The sequence below is a fragment of the Anopheles moucheti genome, chromosome 3, assembly GCF_943734755.1.
Source record: "Anopheles moucheti chromosome 3, idAnoMoucSN_F20_07, whole genome shotgun sequence".
Taxonomy (NCBI): Eukaryota; Metazoa; Arthropoda; class Insecta; order Diptera; family Culicidae; genus Anopheles; species Anopheles moucheti.
The window spans coordinates 47,012,084-47,038,704 of NC_069141.1; the positions used below are offsets into that span (position 1 = coordinate 47,012,084).

Here is a 26,621-nt window from a genome sequence, read left to right on the forward strand (position 1 = left end):
AAAACACGTAGATATGATGTGCACAGTGGTTGGTTACTATCAAAATTAACCCTGTCATTGGCAACCACAAACATATTTTCCAGGCGACGGGGCTATCCAGCATCTTTGGAGGCTTACAACTTTGAAATGCTCATCAATACAATTAACTCTTCTAGTTTCGTTTGTTGTAAATTTAAGTACTTCAAAACTAGGTGATTTTAAGTTTATGGTTCATTAAAACAGACATGTTGAAAACAAATTGCAAAAGATAAAAATAATTTCTTGAGGGTTTATTAAATTTTCCACAACAAAATGCATTTTGCAGTAATTTGAACTATGTATCAAGAGTCTGAGGAAATATTTGCAGAATGTTTGCTGCCAGTAAGCAAAAAATTAGAAGTATTTTAGTTTGAATATAAACCGTTACAGAATGCAGTGCCGTTAGGCAAATACAGCATATAGTATAACCGTTATAATAGAATATATTGTGAATATTTGGGTATGGGGTATACGATAATTTCGGATCGAGTAATCTTATGAAAATTCGACAATGTAGGTGAAATGTTTTATTTTCTATTTTTGTTACAAACTTATACACGTTACACTTTTGATTTTGCTTGGGTCAAAATTTGCTTAAGAGCTAAGTTGAATGGAAGTTCAATAACCAGGTGTAACGTAAATGCCACACAAAAGGTAATGTTTACAATAGCTGCGGTAAAAATAAGCTGAAATAAAAAAAAAGTTGTTTTTTGCATTTTGCTTATATATGCGCGTATCAAAATGAACTTACTGTGGTAAAACCATTGTACACTAGAGGGTAAGTGATGTGTTTATAGACCGCGTAAACGATGCCATACTGTACTAGATATATGCTGTAGCTCAATTTAGACCCAACTAGGAGTATTGGATGCTGGAGCGTTGCAACTAATATTGAAGGTCTCTTCTGAAATGCGAGATAAAGTAGTACTACGCAGGGAAATATGCCCCAGGCACTTTTTAGCATTGATCCATAAACCGCTAGACCAATTGATGCTTCGGCTAAATGATCGGAAGGCAGCAGCATTGTGAGACTGTTCATTGCTACAAAGAACACAGCACTACCCGGTAAAAGATAGTTTAACTGGAAAATGAAAAAAAAAAATGATTGAACTCAGTGCTGGAGCTCTGCAACGTATGGCATTACCTTTAAAATATTGGTCGCTGTAGGATTGTCCTTTAAATGGAAGTACGCAATACCAGTGAGCATACCAAAGAAATAGTTGCCAGCATTGGTCTCGAACGGAATATAGACACGTAAGTAATACGGTAATGTACGAATTTCTTGAAGAATATATCTGGGAATAGAATAATAATCAGGGTATTATCATTATCAATTGAATTCGTTAACATATTTCTGGAAGATTTTTCTTTATCCGATCCGCTCGTTCCTGTGAGTATATATATTTTATATGAAATAAAACCTAATTAAAGAAACTGTAAGCATTTTAAATATCTTTCCTCTTTTTAAATCGATTTTTTATATTATTAGATTATTCGATTTCATATATCGATTCATCGATTATCGATCGATTTATATATGGCCATTCTTGAAGAAATAAAAAAAATTTAGTTGAGAATGTATTAAAGTAACTTATTAATTTGCAATTTAAACTATTACGAACCGCCTAGGGGTCTATTAGAGATGTACAATTTTTAATTAGCTTGTATAGTTTGGTAATGTTTAACAACATTTCAAGTAAGGATCAGACTTTCTACATGCTTCATTGAGTAATTAAAACATGAAAAAAACATTAGGCATTAAAAAACGGATAAATTTTAAATGACTGTTAATTTTTTTGGGGAGTCGTTGATATATTGTTAGCGGCATCGATCTTCACACGACAGGACCGGTCCAAAATCCAATCCGGATCAATCCACCGTACGTAGGACTGACTATCAGGCTATGGGTAAAAATAGAGTCACAAAAAGCCAGAAATGGCAGTCCTAGACCTCCTGCGATTGTTGTACCGATGATGAAGAAGAAGATAGACAATTTTATAGACCGTTGTTTGTTGGTAATCCTTAACAATTCAAAAACTATTCTCTAGCAATCCTTATTCTACAGAATTAGAGTTATTACAGATTTAGAATAATTAGATTTAAATTGCTTCAAACGCCAGGAGAACGTAGAGGTCCCTTTGCCTTCTGTCTTCATCTTTATATTCTGCTGCACCTTACAGTAATGTTTGCTATCGGGTGGCCAGAACAATAGTAGTAGGCTCGTCTTGGCACTTTTGCCTTTTTCCTGACGAGAAAAGTTATTATTTATGCCAGATCTACCATATCGGGAGGACACGGAATGTTTTACTTTACTTTGTATATATCTCAGCGCTTTAGAGTTTTAATATTCACTGTATCAGGCTGGGATTTGATACTGTCCCTATCGAGTAAAAACCGTTGCCACTTTCACCACTTAACTGGATCGTCCGCTTACTTACTGTACATGTTAGAAATTGCTATTTTGTGTATTCAAACCAAAATTTAATTTAATTTTAACAAATAATACCTTAACATCATCATCACCGTAGCATCTAGATGGTAGCTGTAGATAACGACCATTGGCACAAGGAAGGCGCTAAGCGTCATACATACCACAATAGGTTTCAACAATTTTGGAATCCTAATGCAAAAACAAAAGTCACCATTAATATACATCATAAAGCAATACAACATTCGACCAAAAATGAATAAGTCTTACCGCATCAATATCATTAAAACAGTACCGAGTACATACAGTTGAAAATCTGCTCCAAGATACCATGCAAACTGAATGCACTGCAAATGTGAAAATAATGATTTGGGGTAAAGTTTAATAACTGCCGCAGAGCTGATTCGTTCGCTTACCGGTTCGCTTGGATTGATATAATTATTAAGAAACACGACATTGGTCCACCAGTGCGTTGTGCAATGATCGTGGAAGCGATCGCCAATCGGGCCTTCGTATGACCGAGGGTACCACGATGCGTGAAACAATATCACAAAGAGATACAGTGGAAGTATTCTGGAATGAGACGAGAGGATCAGTTTATTAATTTGTATTTCCAAACGAAGCAAAACTCGAATGTTTTAAAATACATTAAGAATTAGTTTTTCCCAACGGACACGGTTTCGGTTTCACCTCTAAGGGCTGAAATGATTATAATTCAAATGGAAAGATTTTAAAAGAGTCATCCATGCAATTCGTGCCATTTATTGATGGTACAAAATATGGTCACAGGCTGCTTGGTGACTCTTCGTAAGCGTGGCTTACTGAACCGGGACACCCTTCAAGACGATTTTCCACCCATGCTCGATTTGTTTTAACATCTTTACAGTTTTGATGCATCGAGCATTGAATTCATTATGATTTAGAAGCAGTAGAAACTGTTATGCGGTAGATAGGCACATTTCGTTACATATTGCCGCTTCTCTCTCAGGATGAATTTTAAATCTCGAATGTAAGATGAATTTATTTATATGTTATTGGTCGACAAGTTATACCTGACCGATGGTTTCATATGTAACACCATTATAAAATGGGCTTAATACATCACAAGCTGTCGGATCCAGTTTGGTTTGGACCATTATTCCTAATATTGTAGTATTGAATTGTAGTAGCATTGTAGTATTGAATTTATAAAAAAGTTGTAATTATTTGCACTAAAGTTACAATATTCATACTATTTTTTTAGATAAAATAATGTAAACAATATAATATACAAACACTGCATAAAAAATTGTAAAACAATAGATGAAATGAATGAATGAATTAATGAAGAATAGATGTAAAGCCAGTTTACGTTATTCTGTTTAACAACGATTTTGATACTAATTTACCACCTGATATTGTTGTTTGATCAATAGCAAGGCAAAGTAATGTATGCTTTCCATGCGGGCAGGTGTTAGTATATATGTATATGCTACTTATCTACCACGTACTAATAAAAATACCTAGCTTGTATCGAAATTATAAACATACCAAACAAAAGTTGTTATTCTAAAGACTAAGCCATTTTGAAATCTTATTCGAGAAATTCAAAACTAATATTCTGAATATTTGGTGGAATTGGAGATTTGGTGGTGGAATATCAATACAACCGAGTATGCCCGGGAGAAGGCAAATTGCAAGGAGGACCTTGTAAAATTATACACCACTCGACACTACGGTGTCGATAATACGGCGAAAGCCGTAATAATGGAAATATGAATAAATAAATAAAATAAATTCAAAATTAATATGCTGATAGATAAGATAAGATAAGATACGCTGATAAGATAAGTGAAATCTTCTCTTGTTTAAACGATGCTTCGATCAGGTCCTATTTTCTAATATAAAGGTTCTTAGAATATAACCTAATGTTGGCCTCAATTTCTCGTACCACATTAACTATATGGTGTACAGGACTTGTTCTGTAATGTCCTATAATTATAAATTTTCGTTTCACTTCATTTCACTGGACAGATTGTTGTTGGAATACTTTTCGATGGCTTAATCTTATTTATTGCCTGAAATCATTTACTTTGAAGTACCAATTATTTAGCAAATCAGGCTTTTTGAAATAATACATTAAATTGAATAATACATTGCTTTTCAACTTTTTGCTTAGATTTTGTGCTATAATGTTTAATGTTTATTAATTCATTCGTCCACCGGGAACGGTTTAACGAGGATCATTGTTAAGAATTACAATAAACGCAAAGAACTTCTAAATTGGGACATGGACATTGTAAAATCGAACTGACACGAACATTGATTGAATCGTCTAATCATGGCTTTAAGTGGCGTATTAGTACCGTATACTGAGTTAGCGCGAGTTTCGTGCAACTTTTGTCGATATCTAGATACTGATCGCGGAACAGCAAACGGAATCCTACTCACTAGCGAGGGATCATCTATGGTTCCCTAGTAGTAGTCCTGCAATAAAGATGACCTGAGCTCTGCCGCGCCTGACTTCTAATGTTTCTATGCACAAAAGAAGGCAACGCTGTTTGTAGGGTGGTAGCAAGGATGCGTCTGCCCAACCTAGCTTTCTCATGGCGTATCGTGTGAATCTTTTCTGTATTGTCTCAAGTCTTCTTATAGATAACATAGTATACGGACAAGTCACAATTGAACAGTATTCTAATAACGGGCGAACCAACGAACAATACAGAGATTTTAGACAATATGGGTCATTAAAGTCCCTCGTCGATTTAAACAGTAGGCCTAATGTTCTATTTGCGCGGTTAATAACGTTGTCATAGTGATGCTTGAATGTCAGCTTATTGTCAATCAAAACGCCTAGGTCACGCATTTCTTTGGTTCTTGCTATACTGACTCCGTTTATCTGATAGTCGTACCTCACAGGCGAGCGCGCCCGAGTGAAAGCTCTAACTCAAATTTCCAAAAACCGCGTATCACCGAATACACGTGTAATAGGAATCACATATCTCGGGGACCGCCTGTGACCGCTACGCTACAGAGCAGGACAAAAATACAATCATCATAAGGGACTGCATCAATAAATCTTGCACTAATGCAGTCATTGTCACACCTATTTACATGAAGTCAGACTGCTAAGAATGTGAGGAATATTCCAACACAGGTTTGAGAGAGAAAAAAAATATTATAAAAAGAATCAGTGTTAGCAAGTGATGTTAATCCTTGTAATTAATCATGAAATTAAAAAATAAATCACGATGTTATACAAAGTTACAAGACTGTATCCAGAAAACATTTGAATGACTTGATAACTGGTAAATTATGGTTCAAGTTTAAATTTAAGTTTAAGTTTGCTTAAAGTTTTTTTATAGTTGGTAAAACCATCTTGTAACATACAGCACAGCATGCAACTAACAAAATGAACGTTTTAATCAAAAATTGTTGGCAATTCCAAAACTCATTCGAGTTAGGTTCGAGTGGATGATATTTAATGGGAAGGGACAAGACCGTCATCTTTACCATAACGATCCCTGATCTATGGCACCGATCGTGCAGTTGGTTGTGTTTGCACAATGTAACTGCTTCTGCAAACAGTTTTGCTTGTGAAATGTTTGGGGATAGTGTATTTACTTCAAAGGTTTTACACGTTTGGCACAAACTTGCGTCACATTCAAAGAGATAAAACAAACAACGGAAACAAACACACCGCCCTACAGTTCGAAGGAATCGAATTCTTGTTTGGCAAATAAAGTGAAAACTACTATAACCCTCCAGCTGGGAACCGTCTTATGAAATGCTTCATACAATAATTTATTCACCTGGTGGTCCAATTGATCTTAAATTTTACAATAACAACCTAGCATAAATAATTGTTTACCTGATCAGTCGAATTTTCACTCGATCCAGCAAATAAGCCAATCCAGCATTTTCGCGTTTCTTCAACTGCTCTAGTGTGTTAACTGCCAGCAGTAAACCACCGATGACGAAAAATATTTGCACCGTGTACGTGTTTCCGGCCATCGCTATGGGGAACCATGGTTGATCAAATTGGGCTTCTAGGTCGTTGGCATTTTTCATCGGCATCCTTATCATAGGTATCGAGGAATGCGTTAGTAAAATAATTAACATCGTTATTGCACGTATGCCGTCAAGATGGCGCAGATTTATGTCGGCTTTGTTCTCTCTTTCAACCAGCTTCGGCAAATTGCGAGCCAGCGAAAAGGATTGAATCAGTTTTGTGTTAAACGAAGCATTTCTGCAGATGAAAAAAAGACTACTAATTGAAGCAACATATGTAGCTAAGGATTACATTAGCATTTGCATACTTCTCCGCTGTGCAATCTTGCAGTGGAGTGTCCGATACGGTTGCAAGGATCACCAACATTATCGCCCCGATCGCAAAACATAGAAAACCGATCTGCGCAATACCTATGAAAATATTTGAGAGAAATGTGGATTGATTGTGAGTAGTTGATTCAATCACAAATCAATTTGGCTTACCTATTTCGGCACTGTTTTTCAGCGTTGGTTCGTCCCCATGTATGCAGCGCATGATTTCGATGGAGGAGTTCAACTCATATTGGGACCATATTTTTTTCTGCACGCATCTTTCCAGCTCTGCTGATACGTTGTGCATCGCACTTTCAAATGTGGGTCTACATTTCTGAACACACGCTCCGACTTCGATCGTACGTCGATCAAAATGGCGTGGATGTGTAGAATAGTTCTGGTTGTTGTATAATATGGCACCGAAGGAAAGAAAATAATACGAATAAGAACAAGAAATAAAAAAGAAAATAGTTAGATGTAATTTTAAAGCTTTCCTGTATCGAACAATATATATCTAACAATGTACGAAACACAAAAAATGATTACAAGTTTAATCTGTGTATCATAAAGCATTAGTAGTTATATTTGTCTATAAGTGAATCATAAATTGTGGTTGATGTCGAGTTTGTTTTCGTTAGTCACTCATTAATCTATTTTTTTTTTTAATATTTAAGTAGGTACTAAAACAACAGTTTTTATGGAAAAACGGCAGGCTAGAGGCTTGAACCCCCTCTTGAGGTTGAAGTATCACTAAAGAACAAAAAAAAAACAGTGTAAACATTTTATAATGTTTTTGTACGAGTATTATTTTTATTATTTTAAAGGATTATTTTTAAATAATTTGATAAACGTTTAGAAACATTCGTGGGGCATTCCAATTGTGGTTGGGTTGGGAAATGTAAACAACAGAGCAAATAGAGTGTGAAAGAACTCCGAACAAAAGAATCAAATCAATGTAATGTATGTATTGAAAAGCTAAAAAAAAAGGGTAATACATTCATAAGCGTATTATCATCTGTCTATTGCAGTTAGTTCTTGCAATAGAAAATAAATACAAGTAAACACGTGCAGGTCTTGTTGGTATGAAATGGAATTTCATAAATTTAGGCTACTTATAGGCTAGCGGGCGTTCAAGCAAATGCAAAATATGGTATGCCTGATCGAAATTGGTAAATGTTTTGTAGTTGAAAAAGTGTCTCACAAATTTAATCAACTCCGCTAATCACTAAGTTAATCAACAAACATCATCTTTGATTATCACTAAAATATCCCATACGGCAATCTTGTTTTGTGTTTGGTTAGTGCTTGGTCCCAAGTTAAAGAATGAAATAAGCTAATATGGAAAATTCAAAAGTTGCTAAGACAAATGCGATAACAGGTAGCACCAGTTCATAAAAATAAGACTTATTACTTTACTGGATAATACTTTAAGGATGGGCATTAAAAACATAAACGCTCTAGTGCTTCTAACGGAGGACACGGAACCCCCACGATCCTACGAAAAACTTATGGAGTTAATGATGACAAGGAAAAATATCTCCAGCAGAGGATGAAACACAATATCTATCAGGCGTTTTGAAAATGTTGAACCATTATCCGGGCGAGTGACTTGAATTAAATTCATGATTGAACAAAAGAACAATTGGCCATAGGAGAACCAATAGAGAATATCAAACATATTTTCCCAACCTTTTCTTTTCGGCAGGTTGCTAAACAAGTCTTATGCGCTTTGTATGAGCATTAATTTGGTATGGAACGTATTACTTCATGCTTCATATACATTGTAAGGAAAAGAACCGCATAATGACTGAAACACTGAGATAGATTAAACTAGTTACAAGAAAGTTGACTGTACACCGCAAAGTACACACATACGCACGTGTAAAGAAGCTTTCAGCGAAGTACATGTTCTAAACGCGTTTTAACGCACGGTTTTTAATAGTAAATTAACCACACTTTTAATGCTACTCTGAGTTTGTTTTATAATAGCACAGGTTTAGATCACTGATGTTTTTTTCCTACCATACAAGGCTGTTCTTAGGATCTTTTTTTGTGTATTCACATGTATCTTTCATTAGTGACGACATTTGACATTAAAAGCTTTTACACATTCAAGGCTTCAAGTAGTTCTATTCACAATACATTGCGTACAGTATTCATTCCTTTTATATTACTTTTAATGTTGCACTCTCTAGCATAGATGCCATTCATACATTCCACTCTTAATTACTTAAAAAACTGAAGAGTTTTTAGTTCAGGAAACTTGTTACCTTTATATTTGTCCAAAGCACTGAATCCAAACTTGATGTAAGGTGCGCCTTTGCATTGCAGTACACAAAATCACTGTACGTTCGGCGACATTCTTCGTAATCATCGTATTGGTAGATTTGCATTAATTGCACCTCGTTTGCTTTGGCTGTTTCGCGGATAAAATCAAACCGGGGAAAAATAACATATTAAAAACCGAATTTCCAATGTACTGCACTTAACACACGGCGCAGAATAGTTTCGCTTGCGTATCACTCACACGATGCAGCACAACAGCATCCGACGGTTGCCGCTAATATCAATACCCACAACATGTGCACCATGTTGCATCGATGAATAGTTTCACACCTGAGTGCAAACATCTCGGCACGGAAAGACGCACCACAGGATCGCGTGCGTGCGGTTATTACACTAGTCGCGACTATACTGAGGCCCTGTTTGTAAGCACAATCCCCACTGCAGAGCTTTCGGCTGGTACGGGTGACATTGAGAGAAGCGTTGGGCGCAAGAGCGCCCTGCCGTTGGCATTACTTTCGTTGGCCTTATTCCACCTTCGGCACGTGTCGATCCGTTCGTTTAAAAGCGCTGCTCATATGGACTTGTTTGCCGGCTTTTTTGTTTACTTTTGCCAAATCATTCGCATAGTTGAATGATCAACGGAAAGCATTACAAATCTCAAGGTGTAGTTTTGTTGCGAGCAATCGACTTGATTGAATCGACAGATCGCATTAAAAACCTTTCATGTAAACCATGAATAGTAACGCAACCATCACATTCTGCATTGATGAGATTTGTGTTTCACGCTGGTTTCAGAAAAAAATATGCACTGTAACGTGTAGTCATCTGATTTACTTTTAAGTATGTGATCGGATACGAAGAACTGATCGTTGAATGAGCAAACCTCCAACATACTGTTTACACTTTAATAAGCAAGTTGGTGCGAATTTTCACGCGTTTAGGTTACTTTTTGGTAACAAGGTGCCATCGAGGCGTTTTACACGGAATTTCGTACTTTTGCTACGCCTTTTTTTAAATTTATTTGTTAAAGCGATTTGAAATCATACTTATACGTACCAACTTTAATTAAAAAAACTGCTTTTATTTAAAAAAAAAAAACTATTTCGTTTGAAACATAAACCTTAATGTTAACCTGTGATACGTTTCATTGTTCTGGATGTTAAATAATTTCATACAGATCCAAAAATAGCTACCATTGGAACTCGTATACTATCACAATAATGAATTTCGGATCAAGATTCGTCTTCAGTGCATCGAAGACCTCATTCAGTAGGAATTACCGTAAGTTAACGTTACGCGAGACGGGAAGCTATTGGTACGTTTTCATTTTTATTTTTTAAACAGTATCCAACACAGCATTCACTGCTGGGTTTCCCTTTTGATCTATTGAAAGTCTTCAGATACTTTAGACAAGACCAACAATGCGTAGTGGGGGAGTAGCCAAGCCCTAGGATTTGGTTTTGACTGTATTGACTGCGAAGCGTTAACCTCCACAGCCTTCCAATACAGTTCAAACAATATCTCCTTTTCAGTCGAATGTGTGCGATGGTACGGGCATGACCGTGCACAGATGATGAATCCGGTGGTGCAAAGTGGGCTAGTGCTTTCTGTGGTATTGTGTGGTGCATTGTGCGTGCAACTATACCGTGCGTATTACTTGTGACGCTGGTTGCGCAATTTTCATCTATTCATACTTCAGTTTTGGAATAAGCTATTTTATGTGTGTGTGTGTTTTTTTTAAACTTTGATCCTACCAGCCGCTGAGATGTATGCCAAGTTGCCGCAAATATACGAGTACGATGATTTTTATACGTGTCGCCGGCGTTATACAAATTTTGTTTATTGTGTCAGCGTCAGTACACTCCAGGCCGATACGACGAACGAAGTGTGGAGAAACATATCTGTAAGCATATTTTTCTCTACCTCATGTGTGATTTACAGATATAATCGCAAAATTCAGCAACGCAAATTGTGGAGTGGAGTGTTTATACTATCACACCATAATACATAAAATATATACCAACTTTTATCATTCATAGTACAGCGTGGTGTAGAGTAAAAACGATTTCTCCCACTAATGGTTTCTAATGGTAGTCATTGCTGCTCTTATTCAAATTATGAAATAACCCTCTTTACAAAGCTTGCTAATTATAATAAGATTTTCATCATTTTGCACGTTTCATTCAATCTTTTGACACCACACCAGGGAGGTCATTATTATTAATAAAGCGATCGATATCTTTGTTCACGATTATAATGTCCCACACTAGCACATTCATTTGTTCCATTATATACATTTATAAGCGATTTGCCTACGTTATAAACGGCGTATGCACTAAAACGTGCTTATTTTGGGCGAGGTGAAGGTAATTTATTCAGTTAGAGCAGTAAAAAACCCCTGTCTATGTTACTTAAACATGTGTAAGAAATAGCTTATCAATTATGATTATTGTGGTAAAAAGTTTCTAAATTATCTACTCAAAGTATTGGCCTCATAAAGGAAAGTAGTATCAATGGAGTGTTTGTGATCGTTTTACATTTCTGCAATACATGTGTAGTTTGTTTATCAACCTTTGAGCACAACTTACACTCATTCCTTCAAATGATCGCCGACCAAATTTGAGCCGGTGGTTTTGACCATCAATGGTTTGCAGCTGGCCAACAGTAAAAGCGTAATGGTATATTCAATCACTGTCACCGATCAAGTGTTGGGCCACGGACGAGTCAAAAATATGTTTGAATAGCACTCAAATGGTTTAATGTCGTAATACAGCGGGAAGACTGGAACCTACTTCAGAGCCATGCTGCAAACGTTGAGAAATGAAAGAAACCTTATTCCATTTTCAATTTAGGGATATCCATCAGTTTTGCGACACCCTCGATCTTCTCCGTGAATAATGCGAGGAATAACAGGTTGTGTGAGGCCGTGGCTGTGAAGTTAAAGCTGTGAAGTATCGTTAACTATGTGGTCAAAATAATGAGTGATCATTATTGAAATGCTTTGCTTCGGGAGAGTGAGTCAAGGCGCTGTGCGTGTGGAGTGTTGTAATAACTGACGGTGGTTAATATTTTATATAAATTAACGTTGTTATGCTGCTAAACCTAATTTAATTTATTAGAAATAATTTATTTTACACACCGGAAACACCCTCTGTTCAATGATTCATACGATTCCATATGTAGCGGGTTCGGGTAGTGCGTAAAGATACGAGCTATTATATGACAATACATGTTGTTCAATTATTATTCCAGCAACTACAATCAAATCGAAGAAATTTTCCCCATGATCAGCTTGAAAGAGGACTGTGCTTAAACGACCATCACGTTGGCGTAGAGCTTGATCAGAAAACCCCAACTCTGATTGCTACTTATCTACACGATCGAATCTACGATCAATATGGTCTCCAAAGTCATACCACAACCGAAGCATGTTGGACGAGAGCAAGTTTTGAACAACAACGAAGTAAGGTTTCCGCACAAAATTGTTAGTTTTACCCTAAAGCATTAATTAGTGTTGCACTTTGATTAAAATATTCTTTCAGCATTTGGTGAATTATGCTTCGCTTGTCTTTCAATCATTTTATTGCTTACAACCTTGTGGGCCAGCTTTATCGATTTCAACGTTGGCTCTGAACATTTCTTCGTGAGTGCGTTTTCAATCAGAAGAAATATGCAACAATTGTGGAAAGCCCCCAAACCCAATGCGCTACCCTTTCTCGATGGGCTACGGGCACTAGGGACGCTTACGATATTGGTAGTACACTCGCAACTGCCAATGATCCGGATGCCTGTATGGAACACCGAAGACTTGGAAGCGGTAAATTGAGCTCAATTGTCTGTGTGAACGCACCTAAAGTGACTTACCAGGGGGTTTCTATTGCATTTTTATTGCAGCAAGCTAATCATGTAATTTTCCCATTAGTTAATTCCGGCAATACTCATATGATACAGTTTTTCTTTACATTGGGTGGGATGGTGTTTGGAATCAGCTGCCTGAGACACTTCGAGCGTTTTCCTTTGTTCAGATTTTCTTATTTTATTGACAAGCTGTTACGGCGTTTAGCGAGGTAAATATCAACATCAATAAATTCATCGAACAATCTCAAATATTTAGTTAAGTGAACTCATGCGAGCGAGGTGGTGGATCAAACCAGTTGGTGACCCTGAGGGAGAAAAAACAGTTTACAGCCAAAAATAGCCTTGTCGATTCTGCCGGCATTGGCTGATCAATCCCCTGGCAGGTCCTGGGTGGAATGATAGTTGGGGCCTATAATTTTTTTTTTTTTCGTTAGAACGGCCTGGCCGTATCGATTTATTTTACCACGTAGCCGGATAGTCAGTCCATGCTACGGGGGATTGGTCCGGATGGGATTTTGGTCCGGGCCGTTCGTATGAAGACCGGCTCCGCTACCATCAGCCACCGAGCCGCCCCGGGGCCTCTAATTTGAAATTGATTGAAAAATGACATTTGAAGGAGAGGGTACTACACAACTTGTTTGGAGGCCCCAGGCGGCCGCCTACTCCGCCTTCCGTTAGATCCGTTGTGCCGCTGTCTGCCGGGGAGGAGTGGCCGGCAAATTATTTGCAAAAAGAATGTCCGAATCACAATATAGGTTTAATGGGAAAGCCCAGGCAACCACATAATGGGAATGTTGTTACAGTTTTTTTTTATTTTCAGTGCTGAGGTCGCTTTAAAGGGACCGGCACCTAAGTGCCATCAGTAAGTAACCGTTCATAAAGTGCTTGTTCGATAAGGTGACCATATGCGACTGATCTCAACTGACAGTTGCACATAACAAATCTCCATTTAGTCCGACTTCTTCTTCGCTTTAATTAGTTGTGCTTTACCCAACAGGAGACCGAAAAGATAATTTAGGCATCGATCTTCATTTTAAGATTCTGCATCACTGCACGGTAGCTCATGGTTGGCGCCACAGGATGGTAGGCTACCACAGGACTTTTGTTTGGCACTCTGGTCTTTCTGCAAATGTTTATTGCTCTGTAAAAGATATTGCTAACGCCAGACATGGTTGGTCGGATGGATTGATAATTAATAATTAATCATCCAATCCTAGTACTGAACTTATGGCCAAAGTTATTTTGGTGAAAGTCTTTGTTAGCCACAGGTTATTTATTAGCTCCACGTGTTCAGTTTTTGCGATCAATGATTTCCTAGAGGTGAGACCTCCATGTCGAATCCAATTTTAAGGCAGTGTTTGACCAGCTCTCTGGTCAGGTGATAACATAATCGTATTACGTTGTATGATGTCTTAAATGACTAGGCATTCATCATGTGTGAATATCATTAATTACATTCACAGTCAGTGTGTCTCTCAGTGCCTTATTATTTCTTTAATTCGCTCGTGCCTGCCTTTTACACGCGTAACCGGAACTATTTGGTCATGTTATTACGCTTTTACCACTCTTCCCAATTTGGTGGCCTTTTCGAAAGTTTTCGTTGCTGATGTGGTCCCAATTTCACGTACCGTAAAGATCTAGGCATGTCTAGGCATCTAGGCGTAAAGATCTAAATGTCTATATTTTAGATTCTGACAGAGTAGCATATTTCAAGAGATTGACTACAAGTTAAGGGTGATGCTCATGTGAAATTCAGATTGTTTCAAAGTCTAAATGAAGTTGTAAGATGACTTTTAAAAAGATATGAATTCTGAAACACTATTATTGTCTTGCACTTTTCTAGAGAACTTTATGCTTCATGAGACTTTTGTTCGATGACATTAAAAAAATAAAAAAATAATTTATTTAGAAAAAGAAATAAATGGTAAAAAGACTACGGAAATAGTTTTTACATTCATTTTGAATACAACGATCGACAACGACTACATGAAAATTTAGAACATTGTCATACAAATCTTACAAATCTAAAAAGGGGATCTATTTTTCTTTAAAAGCATTGGACTCGTTTGGTTCGGTTTGTTGCAAGTCTTAAAAAGCGTTACGGTATGACTGATAATTTTGACTAATAATTGTTTACTTCGATACAACTGATTCAAATGAGGTTTCATATTTCAACAGATTGCTGCCAGCATACGTATTGATCATCATATTCCAAGCGACATGGTATAAACGTATCAAGCGAGGACCGCTAGAGTATAAGTTTAACGATTACTGTCTGGAGAATTGGTGGTCCAACTTGCTCTTTTTGAATAATTACATTCATACCACAAAACCGGTAAGTAAATCCTGCACTATCGCAACGCTACCAGAATGTCGCTTATGATTCATATGTCAATCGAATCTTCCAGTGTCTCCAGTTTAGTTGGTATTTGGGGGCAGATTTTCAACTGTTTTTGATTGGTTCGGTATTGCTGCTGCTCGTGTGGAAGTGGCCATCCATTAAAGCATCGTTGATGCATTTAATGATTGCTATTGCATTTTTCATGCCGGGATATATCATCTATACTGAATCAACCGAAGCTACAATGACTTTCGACATGAGGTAATTATGATTAGCCCTTTAACGCTTTGTTAAACATGTAATGATACTATGTTTTTCAACCAATTTTGAAACGAAATTTTCATTTTTTTCTTACAAGGCATGCATTAACCGAACTACGTACATACGATCATTTTTTAAAGTATTATCTACCGACACATACAAACATAAGCGGGTATTTCTTTGGCATAATCACAGCATTGTTTTATATGAAAGTTGAATCTACGCGTGCATCGGATCAGTTTCTACCGTTGCTTCAAAAATGCTTTAACATATCGTTAATGGCATTGTTTGGTTTGAATGTTTTCACCACACTGCTGCCGTTCGTGAACATAGATAAGCAACATTCACTGTTCCATGCGACTTATGGTAGTCTCCTGAAATGTTCGTGGGGCTGTAGTTACAGTTTACTATTCTTAGTTCTTGCACTAAAGGGCAAATCACGTGTTCGAGACGCGTTGTCGCATAGTCTGATGCAGTCTTTTGCCAAAATAAGTTACTGCGTATACATAGTACAGTACATCGTAATATACGGCTTTTACACAAACTTCCCCATTCCTCTAACGTACGGCGGATTCAATCTGGTAAGATCTTGTACAAATGTAACTGATTGTTTAAGTGTTTAATTAATCGTGTTTTTTCTGTTCCAGCTTATATTGACATCAGCAGCGGTCCTCCTAACAATCATCTGTGCCTTAGTCCTTTATCTAGCTGTAGAAGCTCCTCTGGTACAAATCGGTAATAAATGTGTGACAACGTTGTTAGGAGAATATAGCACTGCAGCGAAAGGTAAGCTTTGACATTATGACGGTTAGTACAAATATTATATTTCATCATTACGCACTTTGCAGATATCGAGAATAAACACTCCAAACACCAATAAACATGTGATAGAATGAAAAACGGTAGTTTGTGAACTTATAGTCAGAATGTAATATTATCACGTACACTTTCTGAGCAGAAGAAATGTTACGAATAAGTCTTAATATTATACTAAACTATCCTTCCTTAGTTAAAAACAAAATATAATAAATACTGCTCATTTTGTTGTGTCCTAATATAAACAGGACCGATCTCTATGGGGTGTCTTTGGACAGTTTTTTTTTACCCTGGTTTATCATAGGCTGTCGTACAACTGATACGCATGGAGTCCTTCGATCATTTTTCCGGGTGCCCTACTACCTTTTGAAAGTCGTCGTGTGTCCCACAACACCGGATATACTCATTTTGCTGATCTATCGGCGCGTGTGTTGTTAATGATCTCTTGATGCTCAATGAATTGCAACATACGTAATGATTTCGCTAGTCTTCCGGATTTTTGTTTATTCCCGGCAGTATTCACAAATGTTTAATCATACTTAGAAGCATCCAGGATTTCTTTTGCTGATGTTTTATTGTGATATGTAGCTAACATCCGTTCAATATTCAGTTTGAAAGCGTATGGATTTATTTTTATTCAAGAAGCATGGCCAGCTTTCGTATTGCTTTCGTATTGCTTAATGTGAATAAAAAAGGGAATATTTAAAAGGGGAAGTACAAAAATATTATTCTATTAGTCCCTATTTGTTGCAAAAATAATTCCGAACTTGGGTATACGGGGAAACACAACCCTTTGTGAGGATGGGTGGCATGGTTAATTTGTGTGCGAGAGGTAGATGATTCTTCATCATGACTCCACTTCGGAGCGTCTGTTCTCCATGTTAGGAGCGGCTCTCTCCGCCTTCAGCGTATGTTCCTTCCCGAAGGGCTGTGCTAGTCACTATCGTCCTGGTACGCTACAGGATTCTAAACAACCAATGGGCGTTCTATGACGAGATTGGAGGTGTGAGGGAGTCCTTGCAAGCCACCTTCATGAAAAGTCACTATAAGCAAAGAATTGTCAACAAATAGAAGTACCAAGTAGGACCAACCGGACTAGACCCACGCTAGGAAAAAAGGATTTTCGTTTCGAAGCTCCGAACATGGCATTGTAGATCCTTCCTATGAGGTATAGCTCGCTTCAGTTAAACTTGGAGATCACCTCACCAGAAATATTCCCAAATCTTCTAAACGTTCTAATTGATGGAAGGCACTTGTCGGATATTATCGACGTCAAAACCTACAGAGACGCAAACGTCGGTGCCAGCCCGCCGCAAGGCTCAACCGGGATCGGCTTAAGTGTGCTGATGTGGCGAAGGGGTACGCGACAGCACTCGGGGCAGCGTTTCCGACCGACTACAATATCGTCGCGATGCCCCTCACAGACCACTGGAACAATGTTGGAACGAGCTATCAGCACCACAGTCGAATCGAAGATCAGCCGCTTACCACGAAAGCAGAAAAATGTGCACGAAGGGTTCGACGCACGCTTCGTCGAGCACACGAGATGAGCACTATTCAAGAAGATCGCACTCGGATGACCCTCTTCAGAACGAGGAGAACTAAAAATGACTGAGGGAAACAACAGATCCTGCTCTTTCAGGACAAGAGTCGCTGTTTTGAAGAGTCTATTGAGCTTTCCAGAGAGCTGGTGCAGCTTTCCCAGTCGGGGGATATCCGCTTGTTTTACAGGAGATTGAAGGAGGCAAGGAGCAATGGATTAATGGATAAAACCACACTGTGCCGAGATGGGGAAGGAAATTTCCTGAGAGACGAGCGGGAGTTGATCGAAAGGTGGAAGTGCTACTTCGATGAACACCTGAACGGGACAGAGCAGACTACGAAGTAACAGGCGCAAGTCGCAGAAAAAGGTAACCACAACAGCAACAGAACAAAAGCAACACTAGCGACAGTAATGGTGTAGATGACGAGGTGTCACACCATCTCTGGATGAGATTATCAGCACCACCAAGCAACTTAAGAATAAGTCTGCTAGCGGCCGAACTCTTTAAGATGGGACCGGATAGGCTGGTCGTCGAAATGCACCAACTGATCGTGAGAATCTGGGCGCAGGAAGAACTACCAGACCAATGGAAACTCGGGATCATTCACGCGACCTACAAGAAGCCTGGAATGCGCGAATGCTCATAACTTGGGACGACACCACCAGCGAAATCCGAAGACACATTGTACAGGTAAATCGTGCATGGGCTTCACCATCTGCTGAGATCCTGAAGACTTCGAGACCGTACGAAATGTGAGATATATCGCTCATTGATTCGCTCGTCGGTTCTCTATTGCCACGAGTCTTTGACCATCGGATCGGAGGATGCAAACGCTCTGAGCGTATTTGAGCGAATCATTCTCCGGACTATCCTTGGCGGTGTGTTCGAGCATGGAGTGTGGAGGAAAATTCGTTTTTATACCCAATTCGTTTTTACTTACATGTATTTTATTACTTCGTATATCAGATTTATCAAATATGGGCTATTTTTTATAAATATGCACTAAAAGAATAACTAATTGTGACCTGATTTAATATTTGACTTATTTCTTTTTCACTATGACACTCTAACGGAAGCGAGTAAAATGTAAAATGTTCTAAACATTCCTTTGAGTACATTACTTTACCAAGTGCTGGCTTTTGTGGCAAGACCGTACATGAGCTCTCTTTACAATGGATAATATATATTCCAGTACATTCGAAAGTTTCTATTGTTTCAGACTAAGGTCGATTCGCTTTCTTATTAAACAGGCCCTATATATTACCACTAAATAAATGGTTGTTTAAACTACATTTCAGCACACATTTCAATGTCATTAACTGAACGTAAACTACATTCATTTGTCTCAGTGGAAGAACGGATTTGTCGATTGGTCGTTTTGGGATTTTGTTGTGCACAGTACTTGCCGCTCTAAATGAAAATCATATTCTAGCTGTACGCCTGTCAGTGTATGAACGGCTGGGATCTGAAACGTGTAATATGTGGCATAGACGATTAATACTCAATAAATTATTAAACTACCATACGTTAACTTACTTCAGTGGCATATTGTTTAAGAGCAGAATTGAGCAAAAATGGAACGCCTTCTACGTCGGTATGTATGTTCAGCGTACCAGTTGAATACATGGGAGGTTTTGGGGCTGCTCTTTTTGGTGAAAGCTGATATGACGGTGACAGTTGTACATATTCGTAGTCCTGTGGTTGTGTCGCTGGTGCCTGCAGCGTAATAAATGATATACAATTAAATAGGATCTAATCAAAGTGAGATCGGGATTAAGTGGGTGAACGATGGTGCAGATTTGTACATTACTTACATTTGACCGCACCTTCAAGTTTTCGATAGTTTTCTCCAGGTCAGTTATGCTCTGCCGCGACGGTACACTGGGAGATGGACGATGTGGAACTGGTGATGATTTATAGCACACTAGAATACCGTTTATTTCCCTAAAAAATCATTAATAATTGTATTATTTGATGAAAAAATGTGTAAAGTAAAATAGGCAGCCCTGTTCATTCTTACCCGGCTAGCGTAAACCCTTCAGGGGCTTGACGGAGCCTAGAGCACAGAATAATATCCGTCACGGCTTGCTTAGAGGACCCCTTCTTGGCCAACCGATACACGAGTTGCTTTTTGCGCCATGCCTTTTGTTCCGTGTCAGCAGTTCTCGTAAGCTGTGAGAAGCCTTCAGGCGTGATTTCTTTTTCGTTTATTATTTTCAACGTCTCTACTATGTAACCGGGCAGTCCTTCCGATTTTGATTGACATAAATAGCGTGTCGTTCGTTTGCCAATCAACATTTTTTCACGCCATAAATCTGCGTCCTGATCTTGATCATGCGTCTTATTGATGGGCTGAAAGTTCTTCGGACACTTTTCAAATTCTTCCACAAGCTGCAGCGACGTTATGGGCCGATTATCGGGTAGAGCATCGATTACAGTATTGAGAATGTTCTTTTGTTGTTGCGTGCTGGATTTTAACATTTTGACTCTGGAATCTATAGACAAATGATCATCGGGAATTGTATTTTACGGCACGCATTTGATGTCTGAAATAAGAAAACGAAATATGAATACAAGATAGCAACGAGATAAATGACTAATGTTGTTATTATCACTATTTGCAAACATTTGCATTTTATAAGTAACTCTGAACGATCTGAGCCTCAAATTCGATGGATGCATTATAAAAATCCAATCGAATATTCAAATATAATCATTCACCTATAATGCAACTTGATCTTATCGTCAGCTATCAGATGAACTTTTCAAATAGCTTTCTTCCTGAACATTGTTCACTCCTCATCTTTGGTACAAATGTATGTTTTTGATGATTTCAACATACATACACATACCTCTACAGAACTTGACAATTCTTGCGTGTGTGTGAGCATTCTTTGTGTTCTATCGCGAGATCCCAATGGTTGGAAATAGTTTTACGGAACGGAACCGTGAACAAGCACTCGACACAATCATTTCAAACCAACTTACTACTTATAGTTATTTAACTCAATATAACTTTCATAAAATGCTTTTGCGGTAAAACAGCCAAATGCCCAAAGAAGATTCTGCCTAACGTGCATTCTTTCACTTACGTGCAATTAACTTGGTTGTAAGGCAGCTGATTGTTTTCTTAATTGCAGAATGATAATAGCGAATACAATACGTACAGCTCGGCTCAATTGCAGCAGTTCTTTCTCGTATTTAGCTTAGTTCGTAACTTTTTAGTCTGAGTCATTGGAGATTCCAAAATATTGTACTTCACAAACGTAAATAATAAATCACAGTAGAGCCTGGAGAACGAAACATCAAAGTTCAATGAATGCCAGGTTATATCATAACATTTCGGGATGTCATTCGTAAAAGCTTATTTCGACAGTACAGTTTTAAAATAAGGAAGAAAATTGTGAAACACCAAGAAATATTCTCTAATTTTCTACCTAGTTTATTGTTTAGGTGGAGTTGGTAAACCAAAATCATTAGCCAATTAAACAGTATGACAAAGCTTGCTTATCAGTCACAATGAAAAAATCATTGAGCATTCTACAGCTTGCATGAGTCATTTGCCAAAAGCTTCGAAGTGGTATTTTGCTATGGATGTTGGATATGCAACGCAAAACAATCTACTAAACAAACGGTTCATTAAACAGACACAGAACTAAAGTAAGGATTACACACAGTGTTGAAATCATTATTTTTATTTTAAGCGTTTCTGTAGATGGCCGTTAATCAAGACGGTACCGTTTTTTATTCTATGTGTAACCGTGAGCTGATTTCCATTGACAGCTGCCATTGACAGATTCCATTGACGGAAAGAGCGCCAAACCATCGAAACAATACCTGTGACAGCTATATTCAATACGCGGATGTAAATAAACTAGCGTTTTTGTGATAGCGAATTTTATTCATCTAACAAGTATTTTAGAGTACCGAGCGGCCGCCAACATGTCGGAAGACTTTGATATATATGCTGACCTTGAGCAGAACGACCGAGAAATAGAAAAGGTTTGTTCCGATTCGTTTCGGATGCTGGCTCCATTTCAAGCCATCCTTCCCAAAAACATAACATTCATACATGTGCGTACATTTTAGGAGAACCAGGAGCTAGCTGCATTAAAAATGCGCATAAAAGAACTTCAAAAACAGGTGGAAGTAGCAGAACAACAGAAAACAGATATCATCAGAAAGAACGAAATATTGCTTGAAAATGTGTCTTCGCTTCTGTTGACTGCCAAAGCTGAGATTAAGCGAAAGGATACAATGATTAGTGATCTAAGGAAACAATGTGATAATGTTGTTTTCGGGCGAAAAAGACATGTTGACCAATGTGTTAACAGTAGGACTAGTTTTACGCAAACAACTTTAACACATACTTTTAACATTGGCGTGCAGACGGTACCCGTTGAATGTAATGATCCCTTATGGAGCAAAAGCAAACATACTGACTCAATCCAGAACCGAGATCGAAATCGTGAGCGTGATCGAGTGAGCAAGAGCCAAATGGTCCATGAACGAGAAAAAAATCACGGCCGTGATAGATCGACCAACAGAGAAATTGATTGTTACCGTGATCAGGAACGAAATCGTGATCGTGATCGCTACCGCGACAGTGAGAGACAACGTGATCGCGAAAAGCACGGTGATCGTGATCGAGATAGGTATAGCGAACGACATCGCAAAAGATCGCAAGAACGCACTCGTTACAAGGAACATCATAGTTATGAGCGTAGTAGTGATAAAGAAATTAATGATTACACCCGTAAAAAAGACCTTAAGCACATCGAAGTACGTACACGGCATGAAGAACGTAGTTATGATGAAAGGCAACCACCTGTCCACTCAAGAGTGAAGAGTGAAGCTAACGAACACAATAAGAATAATACTACATTTCCTGAAGCTAAAGGAACGTTCCTCGAGACGCGCAGTGAAACCAGTAAAGCTCACAGTCGGAAGCATGAACTTAAAGGTAGTAACAAACCTAACACAATCGTCAATACAGATTCAAATCATGTAAGTAAACCTAAGTCACAAAAAAGCATTGGCAGCAATTCCAGAGAGTTTGTATCAAACAAAAAGGATCGATCAACAATTGGTGAATACAATCCAGTAGTAAACGAAACATTTCAATCAGCGGAACTGGTTGATGCTAATAATGAGGAAATAGGAATTCAAATGTCATCAAAGCTTAAGAACCAAACTCTAGCCGATATGTGCACTACGATACCCCAGCACAATACACGAACTTATGCAGACAGCGGTAGCAAATCAATGAATACTGATGCACGAAATAAAAAAGACACTATGCATGAATCTAGCAAAAGGTCTTCGAAAGATCAGCAAAACGTGCATTCAAGTGAAGCGGCAAGGAAAGAGATTGAAAAGGATAGCAACGAAGGTGACAAGGGTTATTTTTCACAATCACAGGACAATCATGAAGAAGCTGTTGTAAATAAGCAACAGTTTCGAACATCACATACTACAGAATCGCTAAAATTTCCAACAAATACAATGCATACAGCTTCAAGCAACGAGAATGAATTCATTTCGGAAGTTGATCGGTTAAGTACAAACGGTAGTAAGGTAGATATATTGGAATCTAAAGTATCAATTAATGGTATATTATCTAGGAAGCAGGAAAATGATGAAACGTATTCAAATGAGGAACATGACACATTTCATTCAGGTGATAAACCCATGAGTGGTGGCATCTCAAAAGCACCAACAATATTAAATGAATCGAGTAGCTCTGCTGTTGCGTTTTGTTTGGAAGATCCACGTAGTATTCCAGTAGATACAATACGCAGTGACGATACAACGGGAGGTAGTAAGGATATTACTTCAAGCGTAGAAGTAAAACATCTTCAAACTAACCTTACCAATGAATCAAAGGAGCAGAAAGACATGGGTAAAATATCACCAAAAAGGAAATCAAAGCCAAAACCTACTGTTAACTTATTGCGGAACGATGATGGTGAAGAGTTAATACAAAATGAGCTTTGCCAAATAGCACCATCAAATGAACAATTAGTAACATCAATTGAAAATATTGAAAATAAGGGACAAACTGCAGATCTTTGCAAATTGAATACGTTTCGTGTAGCAAACAGAACTATAAACAATGACGGTGCAAGCCTAGCAGAAAAGACACAATTGCCATGTTCTGAAACAACCATAAACGTGGAAGCTGCTCATAATGCCATTGGGAATGAACCAGATCATACTTTAACGCTCGGAAATACGGAACCAAGCAATGACGTGCCGTTAGTCAACGATTCGGTGGATGAACTAACTCGCAAGAGCAACTTGTCAACACCAACAGTAGTTAATATTGATACTGTAAACGAAAAATCGGATTCCGTGGCTTCCGATGCCGTTTCATCGACTGATAACGCTTCGTATAGCTTTGGCCTACGTGATAAACGTTCCAATAGTTGCTACACAGATGTGTTGGAGATCCCGGAACGTGCACCACCGGAAACAATATCAATACAAACATACTTTATGAATTTCAACGTACAAGAGGCTGAAAATGAAGCGGTCATAGGCAACGAACAATGTTTGCCCTGTGTAGAGCCGGTTAGCGAAAACGGATTAATACCATTGAACGCAGTGGCCGATTTGTTTGAAGTCGAAGAAGCTAACGAGGTCCAAAAGAACCCCAAAACATCTACTGCAGAGATCGTACGTGAACGGTTACGGAAGAAGAGCAGTGCTACTTTACAAAAAGCATCGCATCCTAGCAGCGCTATATCGATGCCTGTGATTCCTCTGAAGCGCAGGTTATCTATTGACAGTGCAAGCATAGCAAGCAAAAAGTATAAACTTACTACCGTAGCACAAGTAGATGGGGAAAAACTGTGCGTTTCGCCATCTGGCAAACTTTCGTCTACGTACTTTTCGCAGATTGATTTACCAATAACTTCTGCACTGGATAGTATACCGGCTAAGCTAAGATCGCCGAATTTTAAACAGAAAGGTTATGATATGCATATGACACCAATGGTAGTGGTTCATTCGCCGGCTAAACCGTCGCATGAAACGAACGGCAATGTTCAAAGTAACTACTACTCCATGCCTTTGGGCGATCAATCATCGCTACAGAATATCATGGACTCGCTGTTACAAACACCTATTAAGAATGAATCGACCGAGAATGCTTCACCACCACCGTGCGAAAACGGTGCGATCGTTGAAGAAGAAGACAAAGGACAAAGCTTGGCTTCGAAAAATTACGAACATTTGGAAATATGTTCAACTCCGCTAAGCACTAAACCGTTGTCACGATTTTCGCAAGATGCTGGACAGACAAATTCATTATTCCGTAAACCATCGACTAGTATAACGGAACAAAAAGGAACGTTCGGTGAACCTGGAGATTCCCTCTTTCCTACAGACCTAGGCAATGATCGTAAAGATGCGAAAATTAATAAGACGGAGAAAGTATTAAACAAGGCTTCGTCGGAGCATACAAAACATGCTGGACATAAACAAAATCGTCAAAGTCCGAAGCAAATATTCAATACGACATCAGCAGTTCAAGATAGTAGCTGTTTAAATGTAAATAATAACTACAAAACTTCATCGACTAAGGAAAAGATCAAGAATACGAACGTTGTGCCAGCAGATACTGGCAAAAGCTCCGACAACGTCGTACAACAGGCCAGTAAAGCTTCTAACACTGCTGATATTTCGATTAATTTGCCACAATCTACAGTGTTTAAAACTCCGGTAGTTATATCAAAATCCTCACATGTAAAATCACAAACAACCGCTAACTCTACAAAAGGCGTCGAAAGTACGAAAGTGGAGGATACGAACTGCAAATTAGTGGAAAATCCCCCGAGCAAAAAAGGACGTCAGAAGCCGACGGTAAGTGTTGATGCAAAAGCAGGAAGAAGAACAATGACTCGAAGCTTAGCCATACCATCGACGAGTAATTCTGGCTACAAAGTTGTTAGTGATCCATCCACAAAATACCAATCAGCGGCGTCACGAAAACGGCCTAGACAGCAAAAGAACGACGATGAAAAGCGAGCAGATGTAATTGGAATGAAGATACAGGATGAAAAAGACAAAGCCCCGGTTATAAGTGTCATTGAAAATAGGCAGCCAGTAGTGGGTTGCAGTTATACTAAAATTGGAAAATGTGACCAACAGGACCCTCAGCCGATTGTAACTGCCAACAGTGTACAGAGACTTAATCCGCAAACTCAACCGGAACTATCAGTGCCAGTCAGTATGTTGTCGACTACCAACACATGTGATAAGAAAATCGTTGAAGCAGAACGTTCTCAACGCGTAATAAGCAATGTTACCCTTAACCTATCTCTAGCGGACAACGAGACATATAGTCCCAGCATTCGTAAGCGTGACACACCGGTACAGCATGTTCGAGAAATGCGAATAGTTAAAGAAAGCCCTTCATTAATGCGAGTTTTTATAACGAGAAAATAATATACGTTCCGAAGTTGATGTGTTAGGTGAGGAATTGTATGAAAAATTGATTTGTTATGCTCTGAGTCACGTACTACAAAGACTGAACTTTTGTTAAACGCTTTAAAACAAATTGGAATAAAATGTATTTTTAATTATTTGCTAAACGAAATTTGAATTTTAATCAGACACTGAATTAAGTTCAAGGAATTACATTACCGCCTAATGGTACATTTGTGCTGGATGAAGTAAGACGTCAGGGTACTGAAATGGTCAATCAGAATTGTCTGGATGAGTTGCATAAATACAGCTTATAAAGAATTTACATTATTATTGT

The 26,621-nt window shown here is 38.3% G+C and overlaps 4 protein-coding genes across 4 annotated transcripts; 2 read left to right on the top strand and 2 right to left on the bottom strand.

Moving 5' to 3' along the window:
- Positions 1–578: 578 nt before the first annotated feature.
- Positions 579–9,339, bottom strand: LOC128302773 (O-acyltransferase like protein-like). Its single transcript, XM_053039625.1, has 11 exons — positions 9,276–9,339; positions 9,019–9,164; positions 6,920–7,145; positions 6,745–6,847; positions 6,297–6,674; positions 2,863–3,019; positions 2,717–2,793; positions 2,525–2,638; positions 1,163–1,313; positions 770–1,099; positions 579–704 (listed from the first exon to the last, which is right to left on the bottom strand). The coding sequence occupies exons 1-11, from the start codon at positions 9,337–9,339 to the stop codon at positions 579–581; spliced, it is 1,872 nt and encodes a 623-aa protein (XP_052895585.1).
- Positions 9,340–10,604: 1,265 nt separating this feature from the next.
- Positions 10,605–16,422, top strand: LOC128304739 (regulator of hypoxia-inducible factor 1-like). Its single transcript, XM_053041956.1, has 10 exons — positions 10,605–10,680; positions 10,792–10,937; positions 12,287–12,497; positions 12,577–12,851; positions 12,929–13,101; positions 15,071–15,227; positions 15,301–15,494; positions 15,592–16,075; positions 16,142–16,280; positions 16,343–16,422. Exons 1-10 carry the CDS (start codon positions 10,605–10,607, stop codon positions 16,372–16,374), a joined length of 1,887 nt encoding a protein of 628 aa, XP_052897916.1. The 3' UTR covers positions 16,375–16,422.
- A 2,406-nt stretch (positions 16,423–18,828) lies between these two features.
- LOC128303807 (multivesicular body subunit 12B) lies at positions 18,829–21,112 on the bottom strand. Its single transcript, XM_053040875.1, has 5 exons — positions 21,022–21,112; positions 19,875–20,400; positions 19,669–19,798; positions 19,391–19,570; positions 18,829–19,319 (listed from the first exon to the last, which is right to left on the bottom strand). Exons 2-5 carry the CDS (start codon positions 20,333–20,335, stop codon positions 19,200–19,202), a joined length of 891 nt encoding a protein of 296 aa, XP_052896835.1. The 5' UTR covers positions 20,336–20,400; positions 21,022–21,112; the 3' UTR covers positions 18,829–19,199.
- A 1,246-nt stretch (positions 21,113–22,358) lies between these two features.
- LOC128302774 (uncharacterized) lies at positions 22,359–26,456 on the top strand. Its single transcript, XM_053039626.1, has 2 exons — positions 22,359–22,509; positions 23,952–26,456. The coding sequence occupies exons 1-2, from the start codon at positions 22,359–22,361 to the stop codon at positions 26,303–26,305; spliced, it is 2,505 nt and encodes an 834-aa protein (XP_052895586.1). The 3' UTR covers positions 26,306–26,456.
- Positions 26,457–26,621: the final 165 nt, after the last annotated feature.

Excerpts from the sequence above, each read along its gene's own strand:
- LOC128302773 (XM_053039625.1), bottom strand. The coding sequence starts at position 9,339 with ATGGTGCACATGTTGTGGGTATTGATATTAGCGGCAACCGTCGGATGC. Across the intron at positions 3,020-6,296 it reads GTGAAAATTCGACTGATCAG|AATACTTCCACTGTATCTCT; the intron begins GTAAACAATTAT and ends GTCTCATTCCAG. Across the intron at positions 2,794-2,862 it reads ATATCAATCCAAGCGAACCG|TGCATTCAGTTTGCATGGTA; the intron begins GTAAGCGAACGA and ends TCACATTTGCAG.
- LOC128304739 (XM_053041956.1), top strand. The coding sequence starts at position 10,605 with ATGATGAATCCGGTGGTGCAAAGTGGGCTAGTGCTTTCTGTGGTATTG. Across the intron at positions 10,681-10,791 it reads ATTGTGCGTGCAACTATACC|CCGCTGAGATGTATGCCAAG; the intron begins GTGCGTATTACT and ends TGATCCTACCAG. Across the intron at positions 10,938-12,286 it reads AAGTGTGGAGAAACATATCT|CAACTACAATCAAATCGAAG; the intron begins GTAAGCATATTT and ends TTATTATTCCAG.
- LOC128303807 (XM_053040875.1), bottom strand. The coding sequence starts at position 20,335 with ATGTTAAAATCCAGCACGCAACAACAAAAGAACATTCTCAATACTGTA. Across the intron at positions 19,571-19,668 it reads ACTTGAAGGTGCGGTCAAAT|GCACCAGCGACACAACCACA; the intron begins GTAAGTAATGTA and ends ATTACGCTGCAG. Across the intron at positions 19,320-19,390 it reads TTAAACAATATGCCACTGAA|ATCCCAGCCGTTCATACACT; the intron begins GTAAGTTAACGT and ends TACACGTTTCAG.
- LOC128302774 (XM_053039626.1), top strand. The coding sequence starts at position 22,359 with ATGAACGAGAAAAAAATCACGGCCGTGATAGATCGACCAACAGAGAAA. Across the intron at positions 22,510-23,951 it reads GGTGATCGTGATCGAGATAG|CAAACAGAACTATAAACAAT; the intron begins GTATAGCGAACG and ends CGTTTCGTGTAG.